Source organism: Manis pentadactyla, chromosome 3 (genome assembly GCF_030020395.1).
Source record: "Manis pentadactyla isolate mManPen7 chromosome 3, mManPen7.hap1, whole genome shotgun sequence".
Classification (NCBI taxonomy): domain Eukaryota; kingdom Metazoa; phylum Chordata; class Mammalia; order Pholidota; family Manidae; genus Manis; species Manis pentadactyla.
The window spans coordinates 51,403,674-51,425,330 of NC_080021.1; the positions used below are offsets into that span (position 1 = coordinate 51,403,674).

The window sequence follows — 21,657 nt, forward strand, 5'->3', positions numbered from 1 at the left end:
CTCTCTACTTATTAGATAATATTGTGGAAACTGGAAAAATAAATGCTGGCAACAAGAAATCCTGTGACCTTCAGAGTTGGGCTTTTATTCATAACTTCTGAGTAACATATCTATAAACAACATAGAAATAAAAACTTAATCCAAATAACTGGCACTAACATAGATCAGTGTACTGAAACATTTATGACTAATATTTATTTCAGTAGGTAGCAAGCAAATTTGATCAGTGAAATACTGTTAGATATAGGTACCATGTTCCAGATATGGTGTAGGCATATTATACATTTGATCTCTCATTATTTCCCAAACTCTAAACAAGAAGTGTTAATATATTATGTATAAATTAGGAAAGGAAGGCTCAGATTTAGTAACTTGTCCAAGATCACCCAGTTAACAATTGGTAGAGCCGTCACTCCCTAGTTCTATCTGATTTCAGAGCTGTTGAATGCTCCCCAAACTACAGAATCTAATAAAGAAAATACTAACTATATATGACTATTTTTTTCAAATCCCTGAAGTGTCCTGAAGCATACCAATGTTGAATAATCAGCCCAATAAACACTGATTCTTGAGTAATCTAAATGCAGCCTTCTTTTATATGAAGAAATTCACCCACTAAGAAATTTATATTGTAATTTTTTTTGTAAAAGGCCACATAGTAAATACTTTGGCTCTGTGGATCATACAGTTTCTATCTTAACTCCCAATTCTGTCATTGTAGGGTTAAAGCAGACTATACAATATGTAAGTGAATAGGTGTGCTTAGTTCTGATAAAATTTTACCAAAAAAGGCAGCAGCTTGTAGCCCTATTTTACTGACCACTGCTGTAAAAGATTAAGATTATATAAAATATAAATGTATATATGAGTTTTTTGGACTCTAAGGAGATAAAAATACAATTGGTTTTTTTTTTAGTTATAAGTTATAATGGGAGATTCAGTAAACAAGCCATGAGCAAAGTACAGTGGATTGATAAACACTTGCAATAATAAATGTGAAGTGACTGCTTGATAAAGGAGGAAGGAAGCAGGAAATCATCAGCAATTCTAGATGCCAGAGTGTAAACATTTTCTGTTCTGGAAGGCAGTTTGGAATAGTAAGTTGAGCACTGATTTAAAATGCCTAGACTGTAGTACAAATCTCTTAGCAATCAGTCAGGTGGTTTTAATCGCGTCACCTCTTTGGCCTGTCAAATAAATGTATGAGCTTGGATTCTCAACCATCTTCCTGATCTAGTACATCTGAACAATAAAATGTACTCCCATTAATAACAGGGAGTCAGTTCAAGCAGGTTAGGAAAGCGAGTATGAATCTTAACATCCAGACCAGACACTGCCCTCTTGATAAAAACTTCAAAGAGTTATTAGACAATATGCTTTTCCTTGTAGGAATAAGCATATAATTTTAAAATTCTTTATGGAATTATTGCTTAGTGACTCTCTGTTGTGTTGGTCCATCAGGTTCACAAGAGCAAATACCTGGTGTATTTCCTTCACGGTTGTATCTACAGCTCCTAGTTCAGTGTCTGGCTATAAGAGGCTCTTAGTAAACAGACATTGAATGAATGCATGGATGGATACATGGATGAATCTCATTGGGGAATTGCTGAAATAGATTATCAGTATATTCCTCCCCAACTCTAAACATCCTCTGAGGTTATTCTTTTTATTTATAAAGCTTCTCTGTCTCTAACTCAGACTTGTTGATATTTTCCTCTTATTTCTGCCAAGTACAATTAATGTCAGTAAGGACCAGTTTTTTCCACTTGCTCCAGAATATGTCAAGCTCTCATAAAAGCCAGTAAATACCTTCATTCTGCCAAAAAAGCAATATTTTCCTTGAGAACCAGACTGTCTGATGGTAAGGTAGTTAAAAACCTACCTCCCCAATGTAAAAAAAAAAAGAAAAAAGCTGTATATGGATCTCACATACTTACTCAAAAATCTAAAAATTAAAAATAGAGTCACTTCAGTTTTGTCATGTGAAAATCTTATCTCATTAAGATACAAAAGGAATTGTATAATTGTATTTCTTTAGTAAACACTTGGAGAATTAAATGTATAACTCATTATCATTGTTGAGTTATTTTCTTGAATTCTATGTTGCAATTACTCAGCAGGCTAGGTGTTGTTTCTCTTAATTTTTTGTGGATAACTGCTGAGATTTCATCATGCAACCTTACAGCAAGTGTTTGCTGATGAGTTTTCTTTTTTGCTTCGGTTTTTAAAAGGGAATGTAAGTGCTTTTTAAATTTTTTAATCCCCTAGAGTTTGTTCCTAACAGAAAAAAAATTTTAAAGCTAATTGAGATCTTCTATACAAAGGCCTTGATCATTAGAAGTAAAAGGCTGATTGTTTCTCCTTTTTTTGATGGAAAACACTTAACCATATAGGGAACTATTTCCAAATCATATTATCTTTTACAAAAAAAAAATTAAGTAAATACAAGAATTTCCTTGAAGAGCTGTAACTCTTTTTCTTTTTCACACGTTCTTCTCTCCTGAGACACTCTGGGAAACATGCTCTAAGCTGTGTACATCTTCTCATGCTACATGCACCAGAGCATCCTGAGTATCCATAGCCTAGCATTATCACTATAAGGCCTGGAAAGAGTATGAAGAAATTTTCACAGAAAGGATAGAGTTTAGGAACTGCAAACTGAAGTATTCTTAAGTATACTAGAGTGTTTCTGCTTGAAAGAAGGTACAGCTAACTGAGTTGAGCTGATAAAAGGTTCATCCTAAATAGCTAGCATGGAGGCACACTGAGAAACTATATCCTTTCCTAATTAACACTGAGATGAAAGGAAAGGATACAATAAATCACTGAGGTACAAGCTAACAGAACAAGACTTTTATTCTTTTCTTCTATTGTTTTATGACTTTCTATTTTCAATGCCACACAGATATGACTAAAATATAAAATGCTCAGAAACAACTCTGAATTTTCCATCTCACTCACTCTGGCAGCGAAGTGATTTGGGCCACTGAGGTGTGGTCTTTTTTGTTATAAATTATTCACATTAAACAATGGCTCAAAATAGGTGTACACTTTTATGATAATATTTCCCAACGCATAGTTAAATATAATCACTTAAATGGTTCTCCAACACAGAACTTGTGACATGCCTTTATATTTTCTCTGGCTGGCTAATGGTTATAAAACTCTTCCCTGCTCTATTAACAAGATTCAGGACTAAAGTCCATAATGCTATTTATGTAGCCTTTATTGTCACTTTTTGGTAGATTTTTTTGATCTTGTATTTGATTAGTCATGTAATATTAAACATGGGTCTTTGAATCAATAACCATTCATTAAGCATTTATTACTTTCCAGGCATTATATATAAGGTACTGCAGGAAAATGGTGTCAGATACAGTGTTTGTCCTCAAATCATTCATAGCCTGGAGTGGGGGGCAGACTTGTGATTCAATAATGTACAGTGCAGTATGTAATACGACAAGGGTAAAGACTGGGTGAGAACTAGCAATGTAAGCAACTCACGTTACTCAGATGCAAATGCTTTCCAGAGAAATTATGTTAAGCTAAGTTTTAAAAGAGTTATACCTGTGTTCTAGAAATGGAAATATATGGAATATAGATGGAATAAGTAAGGACTTATATTGAGAAGAACCTTGAAATGACATGTAGGTGAGTTTGGTCTTCATCCTGAGTGCAACGGTAAATCACTGAAAGTTTCAACAAAAGAGATAAAAAATCAGGTCTACATTTTAAGGAGATCCCTTTAATGACCTTTTGGAAGACAGATAAAAGAGTTACTGAAGGCAGGAAGAAAAGAAAGGAGGCTAGTGGAGTAATACATGCTAGAAAGTAAAAAGGTTGCTCTTAAGGCACATGGCCTGAAGACAATATGGTGTGTTGGCTAAAAGGCAGCAATTTTGTGTTCAGACACACCTAATATCTTGTGTGATGTTTGGATGGTCAAGCATAATGACTGAATAATCTCATTTAGTTAAAAGAAAAATAAACCCAACCAGGTTCATTGAGCTTAGGGTAAATGTGCAGCAGGAACTCACATAGGTTAGGAACTGACTACATGTGACATGAGTCTCTCTGTTTGTAGCTCTGCTCTTTGCATCTACTCCATTCTTTTTTCTCTTTCCATCCCTCTCAGGTCACTCAGTTTCTACCTCCTCACAATGTCCATGTGCCTGTGGCCACCGTGGCTCCTCAGGCTTCATACTATATAGTGAGTAGTCAGCTCCCCTACTGAGTGGGAAAGTCTCTTAATATTTCCTGGGTCACGTTCCTAGGAAAGAGGCATGGATAGCACTGCTCATCTGTCTAAGCCCTTTCTCCATAGCTCTGCACAAGGTTGACTGGCTCTAGACTTGCAATTATAATATAGAGAGAGGATATTGAGAACAATGGGACCTACCTTAGAGCTTGTGGACAAGGCAGTTGCCTCTAAAAGGGATAACTGAAAGGCTCACCTCAGACGAGTAGCAATGAGAATGGACTTCAGAGAACAGGTTCGAGAAGAATCAGGACGTCAATCAACTGAATATAATGATACATTAGATATGAAAATGAATGAGCAGGGAGGTTTCAGATGTGATCCATTGAGTGACTACCATGTGATCTACCCAAATAGGGAAAACGAGGAGAAGGTCAGTATCCTTTGTGGGTCAACTTTGTTGAAAAGCCCGGTAGGTAACTATACATACTGTTCAGCTTTTAAGAGAGATTTCAACAAAGGATAGCCTTTTATGACCACTCTCTTTTTAGTTTCTGAGGTTTTCTTTTCCTTTAGTCTTCCTTCCCACCTCTTCTACATCCTTCTCATGTTTCTACTCTTCCCTCTTCCCTTATGTGATCTGTTTCAAAGTCACATGTTTCTAGGGGCCCAGTTTTAGTTTTCTAGTTCCTTTTTCTCTTTTCTATATGTCCTTCCCTGGATAATCTCTTCTAATCCTAATATAGTAAACACCACATTTATGCTTGTGATTTACAAACTATTATCTTCAAACTCACATATCGATTTGCCCACTTGACTTCTGCATTTAAGTATCTCACTAATCTCTCAAACCCTTGATTTGAACTTCCAGTGACCCACCCATCCCAGTCTTCTTTGTCTTATTATATAGCAGTGTTACTTCCTCTCGTTTACAAAAGTTAGAACTTGAGTGTCATCCCTGACACACTCTTCTTCTCATTCCCCACAGCCAGCCCATCAGCCCTGCCTGTCAACTCCATCTCCAAAATACCTCATGACTCCATCTTCCCTTTTCCATCACTATTACTGTCACCTTATCTGAGACTACTAACAAAGTACTTAATTTAACTATTCAGTGGCTTTCTCATTCACTTAGTAAGTTCGAATTTGGACAAAGATCATGTGATCCTCACCTCTGTCCTTCCTGTATGCTCCTACAACATTGTGTTCTAGCTACCTAACAATATTCTTCCCTTCGGGGCCTTTTTCCTAGTGTTTCTTCCCCCTCAATCCATCTTGACTGCACTGGCTTTTTTAAGCTTATAAATAACAACTCACGTGTCACCTGAATGAAGGGATCTTTCCTGTATCCAAAACAAAGCAGCCCCCATTCCCATCACTGATTCATTAAGGTATTTTGTATGTATTTATATAGCACTTCTCTCTGAAATTATCTCCATTGTTTGCAGTTTTTCCGTATCAGTTCACTAGAATCTAAGCACCATGAAGTAGAGATGTCACCCTTCTTATTCACCCATATCTCCAGTGCCTAAAACAGTGCATGCTGTATCACTATGTTGTTGATCAATGACTCAATTAATTGATTTTTACAAAAGACCCTTGACATGTCTTCTCATTTCCATTCTGCCCTCTATAATCCATTTCCCCAAAAGACCAAAAAAACATCTTTTGAAAATGTGAAACATCCCACAACTAATTTAAAATCTTTGGTGTCTTCCCAGTATATTCAAAATAAGATCCAAACCCATCATGTAAGTTTTCAGTGCCTCTCTCTGCTTGATCATTACACTCCACTGATCTTTCAATTATTTGATCATTGCTTGAATGCTCTTTCCAACATTCTTTGCATAGATCATCATCTCCTCTTTAAGTCTGGCTTGTGTTATTTCTTCAGAGAGCCTTTCCTGATCTCCTTATTTGAAGTAACTTCTTTTGTTTTCCTTTTCTCAATCCCTAATGTGTTTCCTTCATATCATTCACTAATTATTCAATTATTGCAATTATGTTTTTATGTACTTAGTTTTTGTCTGCCTAATCTGCTAGAATGTAGGATGATCAGGGTGGTGAGCAAGTCTGTCTTGTTCTCTTTAGTATCTTTGGTACCTAACACGATGCTTGGTACACTGAAGGTACTCAATAAGTATGTTTTAATTTAAAATGATATCAAATGGTAGAAGAATCTTTTGGAGTAAGTTTTTCAATAAGATTACCCCTGGTTACAAATAAGAGACTCCTAACTAAGTCTAGCCTGAAGATGTGTTTTTTGTGTTTGTGTTGTGTTGTTTTAGGATGGTATATGGTTTTTAATTCTTTCAAGCGTAACATGAATGTACAGTTTATCATAGCCCTCTTCTGTCTAAGGGTGGTATTGAAATATTGTAACAAGTAAGACCTTACATCTATTAGAAAGGACATAAGATACTTTGTCAGATATTAATAGATATTAACTGTTTGAGTTTGCCAGATTTTAACCTCAGGAAGAGTTAATTATGCAAGAGGTTACCTGATTGTAGAAAGATCCAGAAGGAACAGGGGAAGAGGACTTGGGTTGAAGGGGAGAGAGATAGACCTTTAGAGCAGTGGGTATTTGCGGGCTTTTACAGAGGTGTCTCAGCATTCAAATACCCCTACTACTACACTCTGATCAACTCTAACCTGGCCCTTGTAAGCATCTGAGTTTGTGATGGCCTTGATTTCCTTGATTTAGAATAAGAGAAGGGGGCTGAGAACAGATTTCTGGGAAATGTCAACATTCAAGGACTGAGTAAGATAAAAAGAGCCCAGAAAATAGCAGATCTTAGGAGAAGAAAGAGAAATGCCCCACTCCCCCAACCTCACCCTCCCAAAAAAGGTTTTATAGCAGCTAGGGTAGAAAATTGCTTTTAGTGGGTAACTGTGTCAGTAGATAAAGGTGGAGAATTATTTCCCTGGAAGGCATTGGTGACTCCAGAACAAAAGGTTTCAATGGACAATAGGTGTTAAATCAGCTTTCAGTGGATTGAGGAATGGTTGAAGACTACTTGAGAGGCATACCAAAGAGGGAAGTGGTGGGCCAGCAGTGTAGGACATGAGGAAGTGTGATGTCTGCAGGTAATTTCAAAACAACAATAAAACTGGGTAAAGTTTGTCTTTTTAGTAGCAATTCCAAACAAGGTTAGGGTTAAAATTCCTCTGCCCTCAGTGACCACTCTTAAAGACAGGAACAGTATAATAGCCAGAAGAGGGTATTACAGGGTCAAAGGAGGGTGACTTTATAAGACTAAAGGGACTTGTAAATGTTTATTATAAAAGGAAAGGATCAGCCTAAAGGAAATGTTTCAATAGAGTAAGGGTTATAACCAGTAAAACAGTCTGAGGGCATACAGAGTGGACAAAATCCATTAATGATTGAGCCTTGAACAAAAAGAGGACCTCTAATTCTTAAAGGAAAAATCTTTGACCCTTGATTCACCATTGTTTCATTATGACAAGTTATACATTTTTTATTTCTTAAGTTAATTCAAAAATTCTGGTGATATTATTAGTTATTCATTATATACACTTTCAAAAATAACATTAATGTTTCAAAAATAGTACTAGTATTCCAAATGTGACTGCTACTAAGTTATTTCATGGATTCCATGTAAAATAATTGTAAATGCATTTTGTTAATAGATGCACTCTAATTTCTGACACTAAATTAGTGTATTCTGCATTTGCACTTATTTCATGCAGGTAACAAATATTGGGTGTTCAAGGACACGACTCTTCAGCCTGGTTACCCTCATGACTTGATTACTCTTGGAAGTGGAATTCCCCCGCATGGTATTGACTCAGCCATTTGGTGGGAGGACGTTGGGAAAACCTATTTCTTCAAGGGGGACAGGTCAGTACACCACTCCACATGAGGAAAACAGTTAACTAATGTTTAGACAAGTCAATTATTTCTAGTGTATCGCAGACATGTACTTTTGATTCAGAATTCATTGAAAGGATATAAACCCCAAAATTAATGGAATCAAAAACGATTTAACATATTTTCAAGTAATATTCAAGATAAATCTACTATACCCAAATAATGTGACTTTCTTATGAATGTATATATATAGTATATATTCTTTCTCTTCTCCATATCTTAACATGCCTATAAAGCTGCATAAGCAGTATATATGTATCCTTGCAATGCATTTTCTTGTAATTTACCTTATTTTAAGAAAGTATTTTTTAGCACTGGCTTATTTACTTTCATATTCAAAGTTAAATTTTACATTTTGCATCCAGTGAATTGTGAACATTTTCAAATAAATAATTTCAGTTTAGTCGTGAGTTCTATTTCTTAATAAGATACTTATTTAGGTACCAGCAAATAGGTGTAATGAACTACTCAAACTGTCTGTGGACTAAATACTTTTAGTTTGAATTGTAATATTTCTTCAAGAAGTGTGATTCCATCTTTTTAAATTTCCTTTTATGACATTTGTAAAGATTAGTTGAACTGTTCATCTCAATGACTTACAGTAGCTATATAGTAGGTACATAGCTCTACTCTTGCCCACTTTTTGACAGAAATTACTTAAAAATTGTAAGTTCAAGGCTGTATTTTTTGTTAATTTTAAATTAATATTCAGAGAAAGTAATAAAGATGAAAAATTTTTAATTATACTATTGTTAGCTGGGTCAAGAATTGACAATCTTAAAATTTATTAGTATGTATAAGGACTTAAGTATGCATTTTACTGCATTTTACAAGTAAATGTAAACACATCTGAACAACAGGCCTTAATGTCCAAACAACTAGTATTGAGTTTGCCTTATAATCTTAAGTAGTATAGCAATATAAAATGTTCCAACTTTAGGAAGAAAATAGGTAATGATATAAACTTTATTTTGCAATTTGCAATGTTTAGTTACAAGTTTATTTCAAACACTGAGCTTCATCTATGAACAAAAAGATCCTATCATTTGCCTCCATGGATAGGAATATATACTTTTAAATTTATTCCATTATAAACGTCCAATACCTTTTATTTGAATGTATTTCTATAGCAAAATGATCATAGAGTTTAATGCACTATCATAAAATTAAGATTTTACTAAATCACAAAACAAAAAGAGATTCATTACACAAAAATTCAATTAAAGAAGAAGATGCCATGTACAGTCACAAAAAGTGTATGACTCTCAGCAAGATATAATCATAGTGAAGTATGAAAGAAGGGTGAAGAAATGATTGCCAAAACATCATGACCACATATAAAAATAAGTCTGTAGATTTATAACATATTCTTTAAAATATCACTCCTGAGGCTTGTTAGAGTTTCATTCCCCACAGAGTTTCAATTGCTCAAATGTAGTCTTTCAGAACAAGTTTGTGCCTTTATTTTTTTGACAGAACAGTATAGAAACAGACTGACAAGACACACTTCTAAAGAATGGAATATGAGCTTTCATATGAGAGTTTTAATGAGGATTTCATAGATGATAATAAAAATTGCCATTTTATTATCAAACAGCCCATTTTTTCACACATGCAGGTATTATTTTTAAAATGGAAACATTTTTAAATGTTTCCATTTAAAAAATTTAGCACTTATTTATTGAAAATTTTGTGTAGAAATCAAATGTGGTCCACTTCAAATCAATATCAATGAAGGTCAGATAGCAAATTTATAATGGTCTAAAGCCTAGTAAATGGGAAAGAAGTTTTAGTTCAATTGTTCCTACTTGAGAAGCTGCATGCAAAATATCACAAAATCATAGAAATATTTAATTTTATATAACTGGTTTTTATAGGCTTAAAATATTTTAAGCACAAATCCAGTTAATTTCCTTAAATAACTGGTTTTATAGGCTTAAAATATTTAAAGCACGAATCCAGTTAATTTCCACGTGTGCTATCTTATATAAGATTTCATGAGTTATAGATGTTTTATAAACAGATTACTTCATATTTGTATAATAACATAATTCCAAATTTACAACTTTTATCAGTGTGTTCATTCTAGATTAAAAGTAGATGGAATGTAAATTAAACTGTAACTTATAAACAACAATCTAGTTGCCACTTTTATTTAAGAATTCAGTGAGTCTTCCTCATAAACACTGAATATTTACAATTTTTAACATTTCATATATTTTCCATGTGTGTTTTGGAGAGAAAACATTGAAAAAACTTTTATCCTTGCGTATTGCTCCCTGTTCTCCCACTGCCATATTTCTTCTTTAAAAAGAGTGTTTTGAGGGGAGAGGGACCAATTAATAGGTTTGTATTTCTTTAAACCTAAGAGCAAAAAGGGATTTTAGAGATAATGTAGTCCAGGTGTAAAAAGCTCAATTATACTTAAGGGGTCAAGCGAGTAATGTATGTACTGCTGGGCACAGCAATAGTGTATGAAACCATAGGGAATCATGGGTCTGCAATGAGCTGGGAAGTACAGATGTTCTAGAAAAGCATTCAAATTCAGTATCGTTTATGTAATTTGCTAGACAGACATAGCACACCTTTAAATTAGATTTGGTCCAAGGGCTGCCATGTGTCAGCCCTGCATCTTCTTCACTTCCTACCAAAGTGTAGGCATGCTCAGTTCCGAGGTATTCATCCTCATCTACCCAGCTACACGGGTTGACCGCATGAAGATGAGACAGCCCATTCCATTCTCAATAGCTCAAATTCCTGCTTCCTTGATTTCTGCACCATTCCTGGCATGCCATTCCTCATTCATTTATTCAAAACATATTTTGAGCACATACTATGTGCCATGTGCTGCTGGGTTATAGAGATATACTAATAGAAAAGACCGCAAGGCTCTGTTCCCCTGTCACAGATTCTCTGAGGGGAGACAATAGTGAACAGTAAAAAATAAATGACCCTGGTATTTAACAGTGAGACATGCTACAAAGAAGGTGATCAAAAAGGTAATGATGTGGTAGAGACTCATGGGTAGAAAGAAGTGGCTGGGAAATTAGTGTGTACATCAGGGAAGGCCTCACTTGTGAATGAGACACTGGAGTGGGAACTTGCATGAGGAGAAGTTTCAGCCACAGGAAGCTATTAGGAATAATGTGTTGTAGGCAGATGACACAGTAGTGGAACAGTAATAACGCTGGAATGTTTAAATCCAGAAATACAAAACAAACATCATGCCTAGAGCATAGCAAGTGAGTGGTCAAGGTCAAATAGGCACACAGGGACCAGATTACACATGACCCTGAGGACCGTGGCAAAGACTGAATTTTATTCCAAGTACAATAGGAAGGCATTGGAGAATTTTGAGCAGAACAGTGGTTGACCTGATGTGTACTCACAAACATAACATTATGTGTGAAGAATGGGCTTCAGGAGTGGAAGCAAAGAGGGTAGGTAACTAGGAGGCTGTAAATGTAGTACAGGGGGACAGGATGGCAGTGGAGATGGAGCCGAGGAAGGGTACAGCACATGTTTTGAATGTAATCATAACAAGTCTTTTTTATGGCTTGGATTTTAGGGGTGAGAAAAAAGTAAATCAAAGATAACGTCTAGGTTTTTTCATGAGTAGATGGTGCTATTTCTATATAAAAAGGAGACAGGGAAGGAATATTGGGGAAAGAGGATTAAGAGATTGAAGTGTCCACATTCAGACTGAGTTGCCTGTTTACACACCAATTGGAGTAATCAAGTAGTTACTTGGATAATTGAATTTCCATCTTAGAGGAAGGTTGGCCGGAGGCACACATTTTAGAGTACTTGACATAAATTGTAAAACAAGGAAATATAGGTACAAAGACAGCTAAAGAAGAGTTAATGAAATGATGGTTCTTTAAATGGATCTGTAATTTCAGATCAAAATTTCTACTCTTTCACTATTTCGCATACAGCATGAAACTCCATCCCTCAAATTCCTACTTGCCCTTTTCTTAACACACTATAATTTGATACTTGGATGCATTTTGATCCTCATAACATTTAGCTCTTAAAATGCTATGTTTCTAAATCAACTCTCAGCATCTTCTCACAAATATATCCAAGACTGAATTGCCATACTCGCTCTAAGCTTAACTGTTGAAAATTTTAAGATGTTTTCAGAAAAGGATAAAGTTTAGATCCACTTTGGTTTTTATTATTTTATTTACCTCTAATTTTCAAATAGAAAAATGGGTTTATTTCCTACAGCTTAACACTGTGTGCTTCTGAATTACTTAATACATATGTTTTTTTAGATGACCCAACACAGTATAAACTGATATCTTAAATTATGTTGCATTTTTAGGACTGTTTCTGAAGAATGGGATTTTGTATGATTACTTGGGTATAGAAAAAATAAGTGGTCCTGTATTTTGTGCTAACTTAACGAAGCAAATAATTTTGACTCTGGAGTACAGAAATGAGAAAAAGTAGGACGAGAAAGTATCTAGGTTACACAAAATAACTCTTGGAGCCACTTTTTGTTCAGTATCCAGTAACATCCCATGAAGGTATGCCACTCCAGAATTTTCTATACCATAATTTCTTAGCACAGAAGGAACTTAAGAAAATACTATGTACTACTACATTGGGCATCTTTCGTCTCTTATGGATATAACCCATGATCAATTCTAAAAAATGATGAATAAATATCATTTCTAGTCTTATTATTTTGAAACACTGAGTCACAATGCTTTTCCCAAAGAATCATCATGTTGTTATAATTCTACAGTAGAAACAATTGACATATCAGAGAAAAAAAAAACACATAAGGTTTATTTGTAATAGCTTTTATCATTTGCTGACCCTCCTACACAAGATTCTAAAATTTTTCCATTATAATATGTAAATTTTAAACCCCAAAATGGTTTATTTACACAGGTTCCATCTGAATATGTTAGCATACTTCTCAATGAACCCATAAACTTTTTTTTTCAGAGAGAAAAAAGCCAGTGGAGTGACTTTCTTGTTCACGTTGAAATATGTTCAAATATGTTAGAAATTAAAATGTAAGGCTGATTTGTGACTAAGGCTGAGCACCTTTTATGAGGCAGCTCTGAATATGCTTAGATGATTCTAATCACATTCAAGTTTACTGGATATATATCAAAGCTGACACACAGCAGATAAGCCTATGTTGAGTGTTACAAAGATTGAGAAATGATCCCAAGAATAAGAACGCTCTGTCAAAGGAAACACTAGCAGAGGCATGGTAGAAAACCGTAGTTAATTATGAATCAGAGAACATTAGGTGAGTTTCAACTCTGCAGCATTTCAAAAGAGTAAATGTGACTCTGTCATTATCTTTGAACAGCATGATGCCCAGTGCTCTGTGGTTGACTGAGCTCTGACCATACATGCTAAAACTACTGTTAGGACATCATCATAGAGGCCACTGTAATATGCAATATAAAAGATTGTTGAGGCATCTAATTGAAATAAAATAGTGTATGTATATAAATTTACTTAATAGCTACAAAGTCCTACATAAATTATAGATGTTGCTACAATGAATATTGTTAAAACAACTTCTCAAAGAACAAACCTGGTTTCTAGGTATGTAGTTTATCTTTCTTAAATCACATACCGGGTGTGATCCCATTGTCCTCAGGGCTATAAAACATGAAAAAATGTTTCTTAGAATCCATGAAATAAGGTATTTAAATATTTCTCTCTGAGAAGTTTTTTTTTTTTTGAAAACCCTCCAGAGCAGTAACCAGTTGACATATATGATTATTGTAAATCCCATTGAAGTATTTACTTAAGAGACCTTGACATTTTGAGGGTATGTTCTATAGTCATCATGGAATGTTCTGTGAGAAAGGAATATTCAAAAATATTTTTTAAAGCAGGTGTTTCCATGAACTGAATGTGAAAGAAAATGTACTTCAGAGTCGATAAAACAAAACAAAACAAAAAATGATTCTGCCTATTTGTCTTCTTCAGAAACATAGGCCCAGCCACCATTATTTTAACTCAGTGCTTCTCCATGAAGCTTTTCCTGATCTCTCCATCAGATCTGTTGTCATCTACTATGTGATAAGAATCTGTGATAAATACCTCTAAAGGGCATTTCCCATTGTGGATACAATCAGCCTCATGGCTTACTCATTGGAATAATTCCTGAAATAATCTTTTCTCCTTTCCATGTGAACATTGAAGATGGTGGAAGTGGAAGTGCTAACATTCCAGATGTTACTTCAGTAAGGTTTCTAGGGAACTTTAGCAGAACCTTCTGCACAAGATCCCACATATTCATAGTTAAAGGACCTCCATAGACCTGAAACAGGAAAGTATCCAGAAAAAACTGGAAAACACTTATTTTTCCTGACTTCAGCCAAAATGGTAAATCCTGAGATAAAGCATTAAGTGTGCTACTCTCCAAACCAGTGTTGGTAAAACACTAGCTTTAGCAGATGGTGAGAGATGTTTAGTGGGGAAAAAAAAAAGATCGTCAAGTAAATTTAGAAAGTATATTTGGTGTGCATAGAGAAAAGAGTAGAGACTTTTGAAATCCAACAGAACTATTTCTAAATCTACCTACCACTCATTGTCCTACAAGATGTCTCCTCCCTCAGATATGGACAATGATCACTATTTCACAGGTTCATTGTGATTAAATAAGATAATGATTAGGGCATATGCCTTCCCTAAAGTAGATGATATCACTGTGAATTCCCAGTGGTTTCACCCAAGTTTTGTTAATCCTTTTGAACATCCAAGACATAAACTCGCTTGACTCTTAGAACACATAAACAATAATTAGTGATCCAAAGTAGGAATGTTCAGTTTGTTTTTTGGACATCTAGCAGTTCTATGAAAGTGGCCCAAGGGCCACCCTGAGAAGGGCTGGGGATCTGAGAGCTCTGATGGGAATTCTGTGAACTCTGCTTTTTTCTGTTTTTCTATCTATACACAGAAGACTCCAGTTAGACCTGAAGTCTACGCTTACGTCCCCAATGTCCCCAGTTATCTCATCAATAATTCCACTTTCAGGCATCTGAATTTAACATACCTAAAACCAAACTTAATGATTCCTCAAACCACCCAGCTTACGTTCTCCTGCTTCCTTGTCTTACTGAACAGGAACATTGTTCTTCCAGATGTTCAGGCCCCAAATTCTTGAGTTACTTCTGAACTTCCTTCTCTCACATCCTGCATTCAGTCCATTAGTAAGCACTTTGGGCTATTCCTTCAAAATATATCCCAATCCACTGAATTATCATCAACCCTACAGTTTACATTCTAGTCCAGAGATTATTATAATGACATCCTAACTGGTATCTTTGTTTCTATTATACCTCCTTCAATCTATTTGACTTAAAACAAACAACCAGAATATTCCATTTAGAAGTAACCCTTATCTTGAAGCTCCTTTGTTCAAAATCGAAGTCAGCATCACATTTCCCTTAAAGAAAAACCAAAGGCTCTGTTATACTGTGAGGGTCTATCCAATCTTAGATTCCAGTTCCCACTCTGACCTTGTCTTCCCTTTGCTAACTCAGTTCTAGTCTCCCTAGCTTCCTTGTGAAGTTCAAGTGCTCCAAGCATGTGCCTGCCACAGGAACTTTTAATAATGTGAACCTCTACCTGGAGTGTTCTCCCAGTATTACATGTGTTGCATGTCACTTCCTTCTGCTTTCTGCTCAGATGTCTGATAAAGAGTCTCTCTGTCAACTAATTTAAAAGGGCTTCCCCATATTCCAAGGTAACTTTACCTGCTTGTTTTCTTAATACTCTTACAACCTCCAATTACAGTATGTATTTATTAATAAATTGGTTTATTGCCTCCAACTCTTTCATGTCCTTCAATGCAAGATTAATGAGAGTTGAGTCACATCTATTTTATTAAAGGTTATACCTCTAGCACTGACAATATGCCAGGAACATAGTAGGTACTTTCTGATTTATACATAGATTGCTGATACCCTTTTGAATTGTATATATACTTAAAAAAATACTTAGAATTTTTAAATTAATTTTAGCAGACTGAATAAATGTGCAATAACATACCCATTTGTAACATATGCAAGAAAGAAATTGGAAGAAATGCTTTGTGTCCACTGTCTTTCTAGTGATTTAAATCAGTTCTGCAAATTATTAACAGGTATACAGTGAGCATACAAGTATTTAATGAATATTAGCTGTTACTGTATATATAATTTCCTACTCTCTGCATGTCTATTTGTGGTATTTTTTTAATCCTTTTTAGATATTGGAGATACAGTGAAGAAATGAAAACAATGGATCCTGGCTATCCCAAACCAATCACAGTCTGGAAAGGTATCCCTGATTCTCCTCAGGGAGCCTTTGTACACAAAGAAAATGGTATGTAATGTGTGTTCCATGAGTTTACTAAATATTTAAAGAATGCATTCTACTTTTTCATCTGTGTTAAATCATTAGGAAGTGACATATTAGGCTTATATAATATTATATTTACATAAACTTTCCTATACATAAACTTTCTAGATTGACATTTAATACGTACTCCAGATGATTTTTAGCCTCAACTTATTTTAGTTTATAAGAAATAAATGTTTTTTTTTTTAAATGGAGGGTGTGGATACCTTGGAAGTATTGTCACCTATTTTTCTACTAAAATTCCTGTAAAGATAGTAGCAGACGTACATGGGACAGGAGCTGGTCACAAGGAAAATAAATTATAATTGCAGACTAAGACGCAGAGGCACCTGAATATAGTGTGTGTTGAAGATTATAATTGTTCATGTGTACCTTTGGTTTAAACTGTCAGCGAACAAGGAAGATCCCACCACAAGACAGTTAAGCTGCAGTGAATGTATGATTGCTTTATAAAAAGAAACACATCAGAGAGCTGCTTATGTTTCTTGCTCTCCATTTTAGGATTTGAAATTTGGACAGATCTAAATGGAAGGCAAGCCACTAATGAATAATCCATACTCCCCTATCTATTGGCATATATAAAGTCTGAACATTTCTCCCTCATTCAGGGATTAATAAATAGGAATAAATCATAATAATAATTCAGAAAAGAATTTATACACAATATTCCAGAACAAAATAAAAAGAGAGAAATTATAAAATACAAAGAGAAAACAGACCCTGTCAAATGATTTATAACAGTAACCAGAAGAAAACATAGTATTATGTTAATATGTTACTTGGGTCTTCAATAGCATGAAAAGTTTATAAGATGTGCAACAAGAACAAAATAAACATCACTTGCAAGAACAAAATTAAATGCATCTAGAGGAGGAAAGAACAAAGTTTAATGAAGAAATAAGGGAAAGTGAAAAATCAACACCACCACTGAAAACTTGGATTAACCATCAGCATGTTGCCAAAGTTTAAGAAAACTTTACACTAAGTATAAATTTTAAAGAACTGAGACCCAGGATGAATAAATACCAATCAAAAAAGTCAAAGGACATAAGCTGTTCTTTGACTTTTGTTATACATAGTGATATGCTATTTTCTGTAATAGAGATTTGATTCAGTTTCTCTGGAAATAAATCATAACTATATAAAATAACAAAAAAGTTTTTCTTGCCCTCTGCCTCATGATTTTTCAAATTCTAGTCCATGTAGAAATTTAATAACATTCATTTAGTAATTAAACCAGTGAAATTGTGCTAAAAAGTATATCCCATATTTCTTTCAGAAATTGTTTATAAGTAACTATGAAGAAACACATTAACATTTCAAAAATTAGAATATTTAATTGTATTCTTTTTTATGCTATAATAACATAATTAACACAATACTATTGATTTCCACCTCTATGAAGATTAATACCTAGTCAATTTTATGTGTTATACAAAATAGAACTGAGAATTGCAAGATCCTATTTCCATGAGCATCTTCCCACTATCTTTCCAACCCAAGGGTAAGTTCCATAAGAAAAAAACATTTCCTTATATTCAGAATTTGATGGCTTCTTTTCACACAGCAAAGAGTAACTTTATAAAATACTGACAAAGAAACGAAACATGTTTGGAAAAGCAGTGACTTACAAATGACTAAAAATACAGATGAAACTTCAACAGCTCTATGTCTCCTAGACCTTTCCTAGTCCAGTCCCCTCTTCGATATCCTTCAGCATTGAGCTCAGTCTTCATCTCTCAGAAAATCCTCCTTGAGCATCCTGTTTTGTTACCTTATCCCTGGCACTAAAACTCTCATATCACAACAATCAGCATATATGCCCACTCTTCCCTCCAGTATAAACTCTCCTAAGGCAGTCACATAGTAAACATTCAAAGAATATTAGCTGTTGAAATTAATTTTACCCTTTCCATTACTCTAAAAATTCACTCCCTGAATTGCAAGAGCTATCTTATTTTTCTGAAACCCTTGTTCTGTAGATTAGCAGTAGCAACCAAGTCTGGAAGTAGTTTACCAAGAGCAGCTTCTCCATTTATTTTCTACTCAAATCTCATGCTTCTGGCTTCTTACCTTAAACTCGTATTTTACACAATGTTTCCCTTAGGTTTGTGTGTGAAAGATAGGAGGGTCAAATTATTAAGTCAACATATTTCTATTTATATTTATATTTTGACTTATATTTTATATAGTAAGTCCATGCATGTGATATTTGGTGAAATGTTTTTTGTAGACTGCCCTTCCTTGTAATCTCTCCTGATGGTAATTTTTCTTTTTAATTCCACAAATACAGCTATAGATTTTTGAAGGATTTGTCATATACCCATTGACATTAATTCTGCCATCTGGACCAATGAACTATGAATAATTTATGCTATTTATTGTCTACCATGTATCAGTTGTGCTATATAAATTCATTCCCTTTGATTTTCCAGCACAAATACCTCTTTACCTCATTTGTTATTATTTATAAATGAGAAAACTTACCTCAGCTAGTTAATGTAATTTACTCATGATGATGAAATTGATAAGACAATGTATTTAAACATTTAAAGTTTGAAACTAGAATATTCTAGCCCCACTGAATGTGTGCTCTGCTACACTGTGTCCAAAGAGGTACAGTTGACATCCTTTCTACATTATATCATTAGAAGTAATTGATGATCAGTCATGTCTAGCTTAATGTTTCATGTTGTCATACTACACAAATCCAGGCTTTCTCAGAATATAGTTTCCTGAGCCATCCTCAGGTTTTCCACCTGTAACCACCTTAATTAACAATTTTCTTGTGTTCCTCTTTACTTTTAGCCCTTGAAAATAATCATAATTATCTAAATGAAATTTTACTTATGCAGAATATAGTGGAACAAGGTAAACAAAAAATTCTCCTTTTCACACTATTGCATTTCATTTTGGTGATTGCGACTCCACTCTTAGACTATCAAAATAGTTTGACTCTTGATTCTGTTGATTTGGTGTATTAATTCTCTACCCTTCCTCACTCTTTGTTAAGATATGGAGGTGATTCAGATATTTCCACAAGATTCATTTTTTTCTTACTCATATTTGTTAACAATAGTTAACTTATTACTAATAAACATATAAGAGTGAAAAACAGAGAAAACCTAAGCACTTAAATCCTGAATCACCTACTAAGTTATAACAAGACAATTAACGGTGGACAATGTCTCATTACATTTTAGGACCAAGTAATAGAAAACTTGTCAGTAAAACAGACTCAGGAAAAACAAAAAAGGTCATCAAATAATACATTGTAACTCCACTGATTTCTTTCTCAGAATTTCTCAAAAATTGATAATTCAGGCAAGAATTCATCTGAAGTAGCTACTGTTAATTAAGCATAACATCTCCAAGAGTACACCACCAAAATTACTCTTAAGAAGGAAAAAAAATGAGTACATAAACATTTTTTCAACCAACTGCTATTTCATAAGTTGAGGGAAAAAAACAAACCTATATGATTGAATGAGATAAATTTTGTGGGATCAAGGTTTCACCGGTTTCTGTTACTAAAATTTCAGGCCACTTCTTTTGAAACACTTTTCTAACTCCTATTGTCCAGACTTCCTATCTCCAACAAATTTATTCAGAAAACTACAATTCTATCCCTGTATATGGAGTATGTCACTACAAAATTTGTTCCACAAACATGATAAATATGAAAGTGGAAACTTCTGAATTTTTGTATGACACCAGAAGCTTCATAGTAATTAGCTTTGACTGAAAATTAAAGATGAGGACACTTCCAGCTGTTGGCTTACAGTTTATAAATATAAGAAGCGCATTCACCTGTTTTGAAGGTCTGTTTAATTCTAAATCAATGCCATTATTCAACTATGATCATCTAATGTACTACTATTTGGCAGGCCCTCAACATTTCTTCATCCAAGCTTATGGAGTAATTACTTTGGATTTCATTAGTGTGATCAAATACCAGCTCCCTGCTGAAATATTTGAATCTACATACACCTGTTTTCACTTGGCAAGTTGCTCTGATTGCAAAACTGCCCTTCAAAACTAGCAACAGCAGATTTTTATGGCATCAAACAGAATAATTTCCAAAATGAAGTGACCTGAATTGATGGTCTGTCGTAGCTGAAATTTTTTGAGAGATGTCAGTTTTTATGTCAAAGGTGATATCTATCACAATCTGTGATGTTTAACCAAGAATATTTATTAAAAGACAGGAGATCTCTAAAAGACTGAGTATTGGAAAAATCATTGAGTTCAGGCTCTAGAACTAGACCAACACTTAAATCCTGCTTGCAGCAGAACCTGGACAAATTATTTTATCTCTGAGCTTCAGTATCTTTGCCAAAAAGGTACAGATAAATTAATTCTACCTGGTGGAGTGGTTATAAGAATTATCAGGTATCACTTACTGAGTCTTTAACACAGTGCTTTTTCCGAATAGGTGCTCAAAAAAAAGGAAAAAGAAAACCCTCATTAATGATTATTAACTCTAAAGGTGGCATACAATTCAAAATAGGTAGCTCCCAACAAAGTTTTTAAGTAATTACAACATTAAAAAATTTCTTCTTGATTTCTGTCTCAAAGCCAGAATTAAGTCCTAGGTGTGTATCCACAAAGAAAATGGATAGGAAGGAGCTGTGAATGGAAAGAAAAATCTAGATACGTGCCCAACAAAAATTGAGAAAATATTCTGTGTAAAACATACATTTTTGCTGTTTAATTGTTATAAGTTTACAAAGTCTATTATCTGCATATGCATCTGTAATGTTTTAGAACATAAATCAATCATGTGTATTGCTAGTTAGTTGAGCTTTCCACATACTACCTCTTCTGCCATGAGATATAAGTTAGTTTGAAGTATTAAAGATAGAATTGTTGAGATATTTATACTCTATTAATCTTTTACTATAAAAGTAAAGAAGGAAGTTAAATAAAGAGGACATAAAGTGAAGGGGCAAAATGGGGCATGACCTAGAGCCAGAATTAAGGTTAATGCACAAAATACTGTATATACCTAGTTACTTATTAAGATTCCTAGCAGACAAAACATCTGTAGTTTTCATGATTTATGAATTGTTATGATTTCTTGCCCAAATGACAAAAGCAAACCTATTGTTTAAGCCCAACTGTTCTTGATACTAAGATGATTCAAAATTTCCCATCTGCTGTTTCATGGAAAAGC

At 34.3% G+C, this 21,657-nt stretch overlaps 1 protein-coding gene across 2 annotated transcripts in view; it reads left to right on the plus strand.

The window, feature by feature from the left end:
• Positions 1-21,657, plus strand: part of MMP16 (matrix metallopeptidase 16) — a 314,497-nt gene that overhangs the window by 282,723 nt on the left and 10,117 nt on the right. For both annotated transcript variants that reach the window (XM_057497909.1, XM_057497908.1), the window contains 2 exons: positions 7,913-8,063; positions 16,330-16,445. In XM_057497909.1, coding sequence (XP_057353892.1) covers positions 7,913-8,063; positions 16,330-16,445 — 267 coding nt within the window. The remainder of the gene's footprint in view (positions 1-7,912; positions 8,064-16,329; positions 16,446-21,657) is intronic.